Consider the following 12,358-nt stretch of genomic DNA (forward strand, 5'->3'; position numbering starts at 1 on the left):
AATTTTGGCACTCAACAGATGACACATATTTTTTGGTGTTTGTTTTCTCTTTTTCTGGGAAATTACGGTACACAATTGACAGGCTGTAATATATGCGACAGTTCGAGCGCTGAAGTGTTGCGTGCCCGTTTAATCCGAGCGTGACGGTATGCAAGCTTTCTCGGAAACATTGCGAGATTATCCATTTGCTTGACTATCGATTTAGAAGACGGAAGACATTGAGAAGACCCGCAATTAGAAGGCGAACGGGAAACGACGTAGTTGCGAAAGACCAACCTAACCAGCAGAGACGATGTCAAAGCAACTAAACATTCATCTTTTTAACTGTGACCGTACATATAAGCTAAATGTCGTCGAAGATTGGTTGAAAGCCGTCGCAGATTCATCTAAAGTAGTGTCCCACTACTTTTCGCTTTCTGAGATGACTCAGTTAAGTGATAAAACCATTCCGGAGCTTGAGATGGACGTAGCAGTGTTTGTCGTGCATGCACATGAATCCCGGCTCTCGATCAACGAAGAGAACGCTGGTATTGGATACGCTAAGCTTTACAGAGCTTTGCTAGAGAAAACAGGTAAAGAATAATCAGAAAATAGATCCTATATCATGCAAATAGGCTCAATTTTACTCTAGTTTATTGTGAAAGTTTTTATGCACTTAACTCTTAGTGAAATGGAGCTAAAATTTATATGCCGGAAGTATGTCAGAAGCGAAAGTGAATATTTCGAAACGGCCGGAATAATTTTGTCCGGGGGGAATTGCCTTGTTTTTCGATCGGTCGGAATGGGGAACTCACACGCCAGTAAATAACAAGGAGTAACAAACAAGTGAATAGTCTTGAATTGCTCGGACTAAAACCTCGGACAAAGACACGACAAGGAGCATACTTCAGAGGCCTGTAAAATTTAGACTCGCAAAGTACTTTATGTTATTCCACACTTTATTGGGAAAGATCAAACTAACTGAAATTTACATTCACGATCAAAAAAAAAACGGTGGTAAAAAAAGAGGAAACGATAAATGCCCAAAAGGGAAAGGCACAAACACATGCGAGGTGAAATGCAAGGGAAATGCATCTAGCGGCTGCCATTTTGCCAATCGAACTAAAAAATCTGATCTAAACTGGTTTCTTTGTGGCTTCACTTGTCGAGTATGACCCAGTGTCTTTTTTTCCTCCCTGAGTTTGCGAGAGACTCAAACTAAGCAGTCCCTTTTCAGGCAAGAAATGTAAATTTAGATATATTCTTGACAGGCCATGAAGTTCTGATTGTTATTGGTGGAGATGATAATTATAAGAACCAAGACGAGGAAGACAGGGAGTTCATTTCACAATGGGCGAAGAGGAAAGTATCCTCGCAGTTTGCCTTAGCGTTCTTGGATGGAAGTAAGAGCTTCATCTTTTCTTGGGACAAAAACCACAGAGAAATTCACGAGAAAGCTCTGAAGCATTTCTTTGATCCGACCAAGAAAGGGAAGAAGTTTGAATATCATCCACCACAAAGGAAGGCTACCCCAAAATCTGAAACACCTCCATCACAGAGAGCAATGGATCCAATGGCGCGTTCAAGGCCTTATAACTCATTACCAGAAAAGTCTTCTTCTTTGAAAAAGACGCATATTCCTTCTTGTGGAGAAAGAGATCAAAGGTTCAACAGTGGACCAGGTATTAAAAACCAAGGTGCTGGGCCTCAAAGGGCTAAAGGATCAGCAATGGCTCCAGACCCTTTAATCTCGACACAAGATAAGTTCCCTTCTATGGGAGGGACACAGGCACCCACTTACAGGGAAAGAGGTCAAGAATTCAATACTGGAGGCATCGGTAGACACGGGATCCAGAAACAGGGGGCTAGGCCTAAAGAAAACGCGTCGTTTACCACAGGAACACAAGAAGGTTAGAAAAACAGTCCGCATTTCTTGGCCATCTGTTGAATTTAAAACCTGATATGTAGCTAATTAACCCTTTAATTCCCTTTTTTAAAACCTATTTTTCGCTGAATCTCCTACGTTAAGTTTAATAAAAAACGGGGAAACAACTTTTCAGAGTGGGCCACTACCGTTATTAATTAAAATTGCAAAGGTTGGCTAAAAAAGGCAACATTTTCAATATATTTTCTTTAACAAGCAAACAAGTCAAACGACTGGTCTTGAATTCGTAAATGACCTTCAATTAGAACATTCCGTTGTAGCGTAAAAATAGTGAAAGAAACCCAGACTATTATGAATGTTGGTCTGGTCCCTCTGAAAACTCTAATTAATGACGAGCTGGCAAAAAAGGCGACAACGTGAAGCATGCGTGAGACGCGAGGGGGTAGGCATAGGGGCAAGGTGAGTCCTCGGTCGGCTGATGACACTCACATCGGTTCGCGTACTAATCATTTAAATCAAAGCGTTGTACGCAATCTGCCATCATTATCAATATTTGCGGCCAAATGACAAACTGCCCTTTACAAAACGCGCCTTTTTGAGGGCCAAACAGGAAATGCGAGGGCTAAAAGCACATTTGCCGCCCTGATTGGCTGTGAGATCCTGAGGTTCTATTTCAATGCCAGAGTTGGCGCGAATTTGCGGAAAAGAGTTTTCACTTGCTTACTTTGCAGCTCTGTACTGAACGTGTGACGTTTGGAGATTTTATTCCAAAATGGAAGAAGTCTCAAATTTTCAGCATTTTTCTAGTTAAAACTCGGACTTAGATAACGAGCAGCTTGATTAAATTGAGCAGAAAGCTCAAGCGAAAACATCAAAAGAGCAAATGAGTGGGGAGTTAAAAAGTTCGAGAAATGGTGCGAGAAAAGAATTTACAGGGGGTGTCAAAACAGTAAGTCCAACATCGTTTTCTTATTGAATGAATTTGTATTTGTACGATTTGGCCCTGTGTTACGATGATAATGATAATCACATAACTTTTGGCGGGCATAAAGTTTATTTGTGTCCCTCGTAGCATCATTTACAACAGGGGTCTTTTTTACATGAGCATACGCGACCACTGAACAAGCGATTTACATGGAGGCTCGCCACATGGCCTGCCTTCATCAAAATGGCGCGTCTGAAAGATATCATCGAGATTATTTTGCTCGTTGATCTTGGCGAATGTGCTCGCGGTCTCCACAAAAGCGAAGTAGACCGGCTTCACTATCAAATTTCACCTTCCCACTTGACCTGGACAATAGCGCCCGTGTATGTAGTGCTTGTAGGATTGCACTGACCTCATCAAAGTATAGACAAAGAGCCGAAACGTTTGTTGATGTAAGTAAACACTTTCAATTTTCTTTGTTTTGAAATGGGAAAGGAACACACATATTAAAAAAATATCATTGCAAATTTCAGCGAGTGGGTTCGAAGTGCGCAAAAGCCGGTGTTCAGTTTAGCAGTGAATTGATACATGTTCTACAATTTTCCCAGCACTTTTAAGCTACAAAATTAAGAGCACACGAGACGTAGATAAGTCACCTGGTTAGATGTTGGTGGTAGCTATAGTCACCTCAATAGGACCAAAATTAAAATCGAATCTTGTGACCGATTTTGATCAAACAAATGGTTCGGTTTCCCAAGAAGTACAGTAAACATGGAATGCGGACCAATAGTTAAAAAGTTATTATAGCACTAAAGTTCTGGCTTCTGGCTAAGTTCTGGCAAACTCCTGTACCAGATGCGTTACAATGTTAGTCCACGCAATCCGGTGTGCAGGATGGTCTACAAAACTCTGAACTCTGCAGATGTTTAAAAACGTTCGAAGGCCTGTCTGAAAGTAAGTGCTCGCGCACGTGTGGAGAAGTGTCGGCTGGTTTTACCAAAATAACAAGCATTACAACTTGCACACGGAAATTTATAGACCACACGCGTGCGTAGCCCCTCAGGGACAGTATCTTTCACATTAAAAAGAATCCTGACTTTGAAAGTAGTAAAGACTAACCTTAAATCAATAGGTTTACATAACCGGTTAGCAAGTTTGCGTATACTCCTCGATCTGTGCCGTGACTGAGAAGTGCTCAACGTAAGGGATTTTAAAGAAGAACTTAGGTGTTTCCTGGGGCTCGACTCCTGAATAGGGCTGTGTTTTCCCTCCCTTGACTGCTGTCTGAATATATTTAGAAATATATTTGTTGATAAGGTTCTCAGGGAAGAGATTCCTCCGCAGAATGACAGACAATTTTGGAAGGTCAGTATGGAACCCCATCCAATTGTTGTTTATCTTAAAAGTTCTATTAATCAAGGTTTTGATTAACCCCAATTTGTACGTAAAGGGGCAAAAACTCAGATAACTGGTGAGCAGACCTGTGAAAGTCTTTTTCTCTCCCTGTAAAGAACTAAGCATCACTCGTTTAATTTTGTTTTAGTACGCAATATAGTCAATATTGACAACGCAATGTAACGAACTTTGTAAGATTGCGCGCGCTTTAAATTCAACGGCGATTTCAAAATATGTAACACCAAGAGAGGATAAAGGGGACAGAGAAGGCATCCCCCATACACACCCTATTCCATTGGTAATTCGTCTCGAGTTATTTTCAAGACCATAGATCCCAAGGGGGATTAGACAACAACCAATCACATAGAGCGAATGTGTTCCGCGTGGATGACCCACGCTTAGAGCCACGCGTCCTTCACGAATTGACGCAGAAAAAAAAGGCGGAACACGCGGAGAACGATATTGCTATTTGTTTTGTCGAAGAAAACGACTAAAGAGAGATTTCTGCTAAAGCTGTGTCAGCGAAACGGAAATTAAAAAAGATTAGCCCTTCCCGTCTTGTATAGAGCTAACAGTACAGCAGGGAAATCCTTAACACACCGAATATTCTCTCAGGATCGTTTATAATTTACAGTTTGAAGAGAGAAATTTCTGGTTTGATGTTTACTCTTGTATTAGTCTTTTATTATTCAACAAAAATAACACTTGGCGTCCTACTTGCTTTATTATACAAACGACCGGTTTCAATAGATCGGCAAAATTTCTCATTTTATTAAAGCTGAGGTTACGACAACTTCGAGTTAAACTGATTTCACGGGTTGTCAAAGAGTCCAGCGATTCCCTTTTCCCATGTGAGCGCCGACTCATTTCGCTTCAATATTCAGAAATGCTCTCGATCTCTTTACGCTTTCATTGCCTTTCGCCCGACATGTTTTACACGGCGTTTAGTCATGCGAAACCTCCACGAAACATCCACGCAGCGCGCGAGGTAACTTTATCCCGATTCTAAAAATAACTCGAGACGAATTACCTATGGAATAGGGTGTGTATGGGGGATGCCTTCTCTGTCCACTTTATCCTCTCTTGGTAACACCGAAGATCACGGATGTACCGTCGAAACATGTCTGGAAAATTAAAGAAAGTTATGTTTATACGACTATCTATATTGTTGCTGCTATGTACACCTCATGTGATTGTCATATTAATCATAACCATTACGATTTCCTCAAATTTGACTGGTGCATTAATTGCTATATTTTTCAGTAATCATCTTTTTAATCGGACGGTGTAAACGGACAGTTGGCTGTTATCGGACAGTTTAATTAGCCAATTATATTAAGTACACTCAGCTAATTATCACAGTAATTATAGCAACAACCACTTACCCTAACAAATTGGCTCCAGTTGTTTAAAAGTTGGATAGCGCTATCCACCGGATAAATCACTACCCAGCGGACAGCTTAATCGCTTTCCCTGATACCTATCCGCTGGATAGTGATTTATCCGGTGGATAGCGCTAACCAGTGTTTTGACAACCAGGGAGAACAACACCAGACAGTGTCTCCGCCAGTGATATTTTCCCCAATTTTGACATTCAAATGCTCTTCCACCAAAAAAGAATGTATTTATTTTCTCGGAAACTGTAACGGTCATGATTAATTGGTAACAGGACTTCGTTACATAATATAATGGAAGTAATTCGAAAATAGGTCACTGTTTTTTTCTTCACATACAGGCTTGGCAGTTATCGGATGCAGCGTTTTAGAGAAATCCATATACGCAGTGTTGCAAGAAATCGAAAGTATCCGTCCTAAATTGAATATTCCTTCAAATCCTTCAGTCAAAAACCTTCCACCTGTCAAAGCCAAGGAGTACTTGGAGAAGCACTCGTTCCAGTTCTGTGTGTTGGTAGTCGATGGGAAAACAATAAAAGATAGTTATGAGAATCCATCTCAACGAAAAAATGAATATGAAGACCTTTTGAAAACGGCAGTGGAGAGAGTTGGTAAGATAATCCGTAAAAGTGCTCATTGCTCCATCAAAGAAATTTCTACATCTTCCGAAGGTAGAAAATTTTGAGTTTTAGTGTTGGAAGAATAGCTTTTTGGGGGGTGGGCGATAATGGAATAAAGAAAATCAGGAGCCCATAATGCTGGGAAAATTTTCAACCCACGCGTGGAGGAATCATTCGTTTACAAATCCCATGGGCTCAAAATTGGCGAAAATTCGACCTGGCAATTTTTTAAATGTGCAAACTATAGCGAATATGTACATATTCTTTTGTAACAATATCTTTTAAATATATGTTTACTTCGTTTATAGTTAACAAGATTATCATTTTGGTCTGCGATGACGTATCTTTGCCTGAGGAGTATGCACGGATACTCCATAACGAAATATACCGTACGGTTAAAGAAAAAGGATTCATTGCCTGGTTAAAGAAGGGAACATTGACGGTAGGCACGGACGTTTTGGCACAGGTTTGGAATCCCGCTTTCAGTGGGTCGTATGTGAGGCCAGAGAACAGTGTTCAAGGACAAATCAATTTTCCCTCGCTTTCTGTAGGTGAGGTAAGATGCAGTTCGGTGCACCCTTCAGAAAGAAATCCGGGATGTGGATTGCAAATTGTTAATGTTCAGCAGCAAGAGAAGCCCATTCCACCTGCAATTCCAGCGTATACCGAACGCAATCCGTTAAAAACGAAACTAGTGCTTAAGAGTATATTACGCTTTGGCAGGATATCTTCCATAAAGGAGGATGTCCAATTTTTAAGCAGTGAATTGCAGGAAATCTCTGATGATTGTCATCAGTTTCTTCTGGCAAAATGGGGGAAAGTTCCTGCCATTCAAGTAAGCATCATTAGTGTCCCCAGTGATAATAACAGGCAGTGGGTTTTCTGTGGTGCCCGAGGAATAGAGATGGCCGACAATGAGTTAGTCGTTCTAAACACTCGTGTCCGCAGAGGACAGGTATCTTTCGACAAAAAAGATCTTGAGTTTTGTTATCCAGGTTGGACTGTCCCTATGCACATAAGTGAGGACTTGAAAAGGAAAGAGGAAAATGGCAAGCTTTTCGTCATTGCCGATGGTGAAGGTAACTTGAGATGCATTGTACAGAGCGAAACAATGGATAAATTAACCGTTGCGAAAGATAAGTTTTTTGATCTTCTTCCTTCGAACCCTTTAACAAAAAATCGTTGATGAAATTACCGAAAAAGAGAAACCCTGAATCATTAAAACAAAATCCTTAACAGCGGCTTGTTCAACGAATAGGTGTAGCGGTGGTGCCTAAACGTGGGCTTTAATTGTCAAAGATGTTTAGGTTTATGGATCTCGAGCATGTTAAGGAATGGCCTGCGGCTAATTTGCATAAAATCTTGACGTGACACTTTTCATCTGTTAATATATTTTTAAGAAATTAAAAACTCTCTTCGTTCCGGCCACGGAAAAAATTCGTACCGTAAAACAAACATTTACACATGGTTCAAACTTAGTTGTAATCAACCATTCCTACCCAATTTGGAATTTCATTATGACGTCACGTTTCACGTGACTACATCACTTCAATCATGGTTAATTCAACTCCTCGAAAGAAAGTTTCTCGAAAGATTTTTGCAACTTTTAGAATTGAAATGCATGGTCGTAGAAGAAAAACAGCTTTATCTTCCCGGGGGGTCGAGACCAAATTTGTTCAAGAGAACCTGAACGTTTTGTTTGGCTTGATCCAAAGGTCATGCAGACCATTTGTCCATTAACGTGACAAAATATCGAGTCCATCAAAAATAATTTTTATATTGCTTTTAAATATTTTACATACGGTACTCGTACCATTTTGGTATTTATCTACGTTATCAACATAATTTTATCTGTATTAAGCAATCATTTGCAAGCAATTCGTATTTCTAATGGTACGCATGTTGTACACATTTTGGGGTGTTTCTTGGTGGTGTAGCGGAAACTATTGTTCGTTAGTGTGGGTTTCTCAGATCCTTTTCAGTCTTCTGGTAATTGCATCAAGTGGTGACCACACCCGTCCACAACACCAAAAAACCAAATTTTTTTTTTGAAGAAACGGTGAGTTTCAAGCCTGAAGAGATTTTAGAACGATATTGCATGCCCTTGGTTAATTATCAATTGAATTCAATAAGTGTGAAATTGAAACCAGCTCTTAATATAGACGACAACAGGAGGGTTCTAGAAATAACGATAAGTTGTATTGTTAAAAGGTTTATGTTTCCTTTTCTTGGTTAGCATGTTTCAGGATCTCAGACAGTGGGGAAGACGCAAAAGTGAAAGGCACGCGAAAAGTTTCCTTCCGTTTTATTTTCGTGTTCGCGCTCGTTCGCGCTTTCTGAATTCAGCGGACCCGACTATCTCGGACCCTGGAACAGGCTATTGCTTGGTAGGGTATTATAAAAAAATAAAAATTAAGATATTAAATGTTCTTTAGTGTACAAAATACGCGTAATGTGAAAGCAAAGGACAAGACTTTGTTGTTGTTGTCGTTGTTGTTTTCTCGTCGTTTTCTACTATTAAAAAGCGAGACGCAGTCACAAATGGCGAGTAAGACGATGTTAGTTTTTTTTATCTGTCGCTTGTCTTTCGGCCGGGTCTTCATCAGGGTGAATGGCTGTTACAAAGATGATCACACACCGTTAATTACAAATCAAAGAAAGCAGTTACTACTTAAGCTCGGACGCGCGCTATCAGCCACTGTCAATCTGTTTAAAATTTACATACTAAAGAGCTATAGAAATCTCTATAAATGAGATCTTACTTACCTTTATCATTAAAATCCTTGAGTGTCTGTGCTATTAAACGAGACTCACGGCTGTGAAAATTTTGTAGTTGTCGAACCAACGTACTGCGCCCGTCCGTCCGCACCACAGGCATACCAATGTAAAGTAAATCAATAAACAGGTATGGCAACTTAAAAGCAACTCGAGGTTATTTTGGCGGGAAATCGCATAGTCAGTTAGCCACCTGCGTTTGTAAAGCAGAGACAACTTAAGAGTCAAGAAAGACGAAAACGGAAAGCGGAAATTGTTTCTGTATCTGTGTTGTCGAAAATATTAAGCTTAGATTAATTGTCATGTACACAAATTTAGAAAATAGAGAAAGAGAAAGACAGAGAAAAATAGAAAGCAGGCAACATGCCAGCGAAGCTCAACGAGAAAAAGAGCGACGTCAGAGAGTTAGAGCGAGGGATAAAAAACAAAGGAGACATTTTTTGCTGGAAGAACAACATGAAAAGTTTGAAGCAGTGGTGAGAAAATGAGAAATGCTAGCTGCCACCAAGGCAGTGAAAAAGTGAACAAGAACACGTGCGAGACTTCCTCCACAAAACGTAACTACGAAGTTTCTGGAAGTTTCACGTTGTAGTCGTGCAAAACAACGGCAACGAAATGTACTAAGAAAGTGTGCTGTAGGTGCAAAGTTGCTTTTCTGCTAATTAGACCTATTGCTGTTTTTTTATCGTTCCCGTTGCTTTCGCCGCTTAAGGTGATGTTACAAGGGACGGCTCGCAACGACGATTTTTTGCGCAACACAGCGTCGCAATGTTAAAACAACGTTGTAACTATTCGAAACAATGTTGCAACACTGTCGTCGTTGCGAATCGTCCTGCGTGTAACATCGCCTTTAGCATTACTCGATTTTATATTTTGTTTGAGCAAACTATAAATACTATAAATACGTCTATCGTAGAATTTCGCAAAGCTCGGGGGGGGGGGGAGGCCCATACAATGTCAGGGATGGAAGGGGGAGAGAATCGGAGTAAATTGTGTAGCTTGGGAGGGTGAGTTTCAACACTGGCTATAATATTGAAATGTGAGATTTACTTAATCTCCTTTTGGTTGGAGTAAATTTTACCCCAGTGCTTTGTCGTTAAAAAGGATGTTCTGGGATTTAAATGGGGTTGGTGTTGTTAAGGAAGGGTAGCCAAAGTTTTATAGGTCCCGTTTTCACCCCATTTGACCCTACTACATATGTAATAAATAGTCAAAAGAAAATGGGTGTGGTAGTGAATAGCTGTACGAAAGAGAGGTGAATATGCAGCTAACCCATGCCATCTTTAATAATAAGTGTAATAATATTTATTCTCAAGGTGTGTCATTAGTAGTGAAGTGTGTCATTAGTAGCACAGTGAAAATAACTAGTAAATGCTGGTAATTGACGAAAAATATTTATTGTTAAGTGGACTACATGACTAGCAATTCTACAACTTCTTCATACCACATCGCTCGTCGCGTGGGTCACCAAGGAGCGCGTCCCCCAGTGGGATGCCATGCTGGGATCGAAAAGAATGCTACTGGCCAAAACATTTTGAAGGATTGCCGGCTTTTTAAGTGTAAAAAGACTACTCTTGTTTCCACTTTCAACTGTCGCACTCTGAGCTCCATCGGAAGGACAGGTGAACTAACTGCACTAGCTCAGGAACAGAACATTGATGTCATATGCATCCAAGAACATCGGATCTACCATGATGACATCGAGTTGAAGTACCATGACATGAAGAAAGGTTGGGTTATGATTACATCTTCCGCTGAAAAAGCTACAAATAACTCAACAATACGAGGTGTTGGCTTACTTCTCAGTCCGAAAGCACACAAAGCACTGAACTCGGTAGAAACCATCAATCCAAGGATTCTCATTGCCAGTTTCAATGGAAATCCTGCTGTTACTGTCATATCCTGCTACAGCCCCACCAATGTATCTAACGTTGATGACAGAGAGGAATTCTATGCAGAATTATCAGAATTGACTAAGGCTGTTCCTAAACACAATGTCTTACTAATTGGCGGAGATATGAATGGAAAGATTGGTGCAAGTGATGCTAAGGGGTCAGTCTACAACAAACACACCAACGAGAATGGGCAATTGCTCCTAAACTACATGTTAGAATGCAATCTCAAACCGCTGAACACCAGTTTTAAAAAGCGCGAAGGTAAGCTTTGGACTCATACATCACCTTCTGGAGCCAAATGTCAAATAGACTATATCCTAATAAACAACAAATGGAAAAATAGTGCTTTAAACTGTGAAGCTTATAACACCTTCTGTTCTGTGGGATCTGATCACCGTATTGTCACAGCTAAAATAAGACTAAGCCTGCGGCAAAGTAAACCATCTGGTAAGAAAAAGATCAGATACGATTGGAACAAGCTTCTCAATGATAACATCATCAAAGACATGTATACTGTTGAAGTCTGCAACCGATACCAAACTCTACAGGACTTACATGGTAATGAGGATGCAAACCAGATGTATGAGAATATCATGACAGCCCATGAAAAAGCTGCAGAAATCAGTGTACCTGTGAAGGCCAAGATAAAGCAACACGTTCCGTGGGAAAATGAAAACATCATAGAAAAAAGGGAAATGGTGAAGAATGCTTATGAGGTATCCTTGAGAAGAAATACCAGAAGCAGTGCTGTAAAACTGGAGGAGGCCAAGCAAGAGCTACAGGAATCTTACGATCGAGAACAAGAGAAGTATGTGAATGAAAAGATTCATGCAATTACTGACGCTATACAACACCAAAAATCCGGTCTTGCATGGGAAACGGTAAACGAGTTCACAAGAAGAAAGGGCACAAACAGGGGTCGAATAAAAGCCAAAAGTCCTGAAGACCGTGTCAGTAAATGGAAGTTACACTTCTCAAACCTGCTAGGTCAACCACCCAGTGTCACAATAAAACCAACTGCTTCCATAATACATGAACCTCTTCCCATCAACACGGATAACATAACCATGGAAGAACTGGTTAAAAGTATCAAAGGTTTCAAAAATAACAAAGCACATGGTCTCGACAACATACCAATTGAAGTCTGGAAACTGGTGCCTTAAATCAACAATTGCTTGACATCTGCAACAAAACATTCAATGGTGATCGACCGAATATATGGGTTAAAAGTGGAATAATACCCCTACCAAAGAAAGGTGACTTGGGTGACACAGGAAACTATCGTGGTATATCCCTAACTGTCACAGCTGCGAAAATCTATAACAAGATTCTATTAGATCGAATAAGACCTCATCTGGATCCTCTGCTCAGGGTGAACCAAAATGGATTTCGTACGGGTAGATCTACACTACCGCAAATTTTAACTCTGCGTAGGCTCATAGAGGGAATAAAAGAAAAACAGCTTCCTGCAATATTGACTTTCGTAGACT

General features: G+C 40.3%; 2 protein-coding genes across 2 annotated transcripts; both read left to right on the forward strand.

Moving 5' to 3' along the window:
• Positions 1-104: 104 nt before the first annotated feature.
• On the forward strand, positions 105-8,924 carry LOC140951151 (uncharacterized). The gene is made up of 4 exons (XM_073400369.1): positions 105-572; positions 1,251-1,889; positions 5,920-6,189; positions 6,507-8,924. The coding sequence occupies exons 1-4, from the start codon at positions 293-295 to the stop codon at positions 7,382-7,384; spliced, it is 2,067 nt and encodes a 688-aa protein (XP_073256470.1). The 5' UTR covers positions 105-292; the 3' UTR covers positions 7,385-8,924.
• Positions 8,925-10,387: 1,463 nt separating this feature from the next.
• On the forward strand, positions 10,388-12,031 carry LOC140949502 (uncharacterized). The gene has a single exon (XM_073398659.1). It carries the CDS (start codon positions 10,388-10,390, stop codon positions 12,029-12,031), a length of 1,644 nt encoding a protein of 547 aa, XP_073254760.1.
• The last annotated feature ends 327 nt before the right edge of the window (positions 12,032-12,358 follow it).

The sequence above is a fragment of the Porites lutea genome, chromosome 10, assembly GCF_958299795.1.
Source record: "Porites lutea chromosome 10, jaPorLute2.1, whole genome shotgun sequence".
NCBI lineage: Eukaryota > Metazoa > Cnidaria > Anthozoa > Scleractinia > Poritidae > Porites > Porites lutea.

Coding starts and splice junctions, on each gene's coding strand:
- LOC140951151 (XM_073400369.1), top strand. CDS start 293: ATGTCAAAGCAACTAAACATTCATCTTTTTAACTGTGACCGTACATAT. Junction 573..1,250: donor AGCTTTGCTAGAGAAAACAG/GTAAAGAATAAT, acceptor TATTCTTGACAG/GCCATGAAGTTCTGATTGTT. Junction 1,890..5,919: donor TACCACAGGAACACAAGAAG/GTTAGAAAAACA, acceptor CTTCACATACAG/GCTTGGCAGTTATCGGATGC.
- LOC140949502 (XM_073398659.1), top strand. CDS start 10,388: ATGACTAGCAATTCTACAACTTCTTCATACCACATCGCTCGTCGCGTG.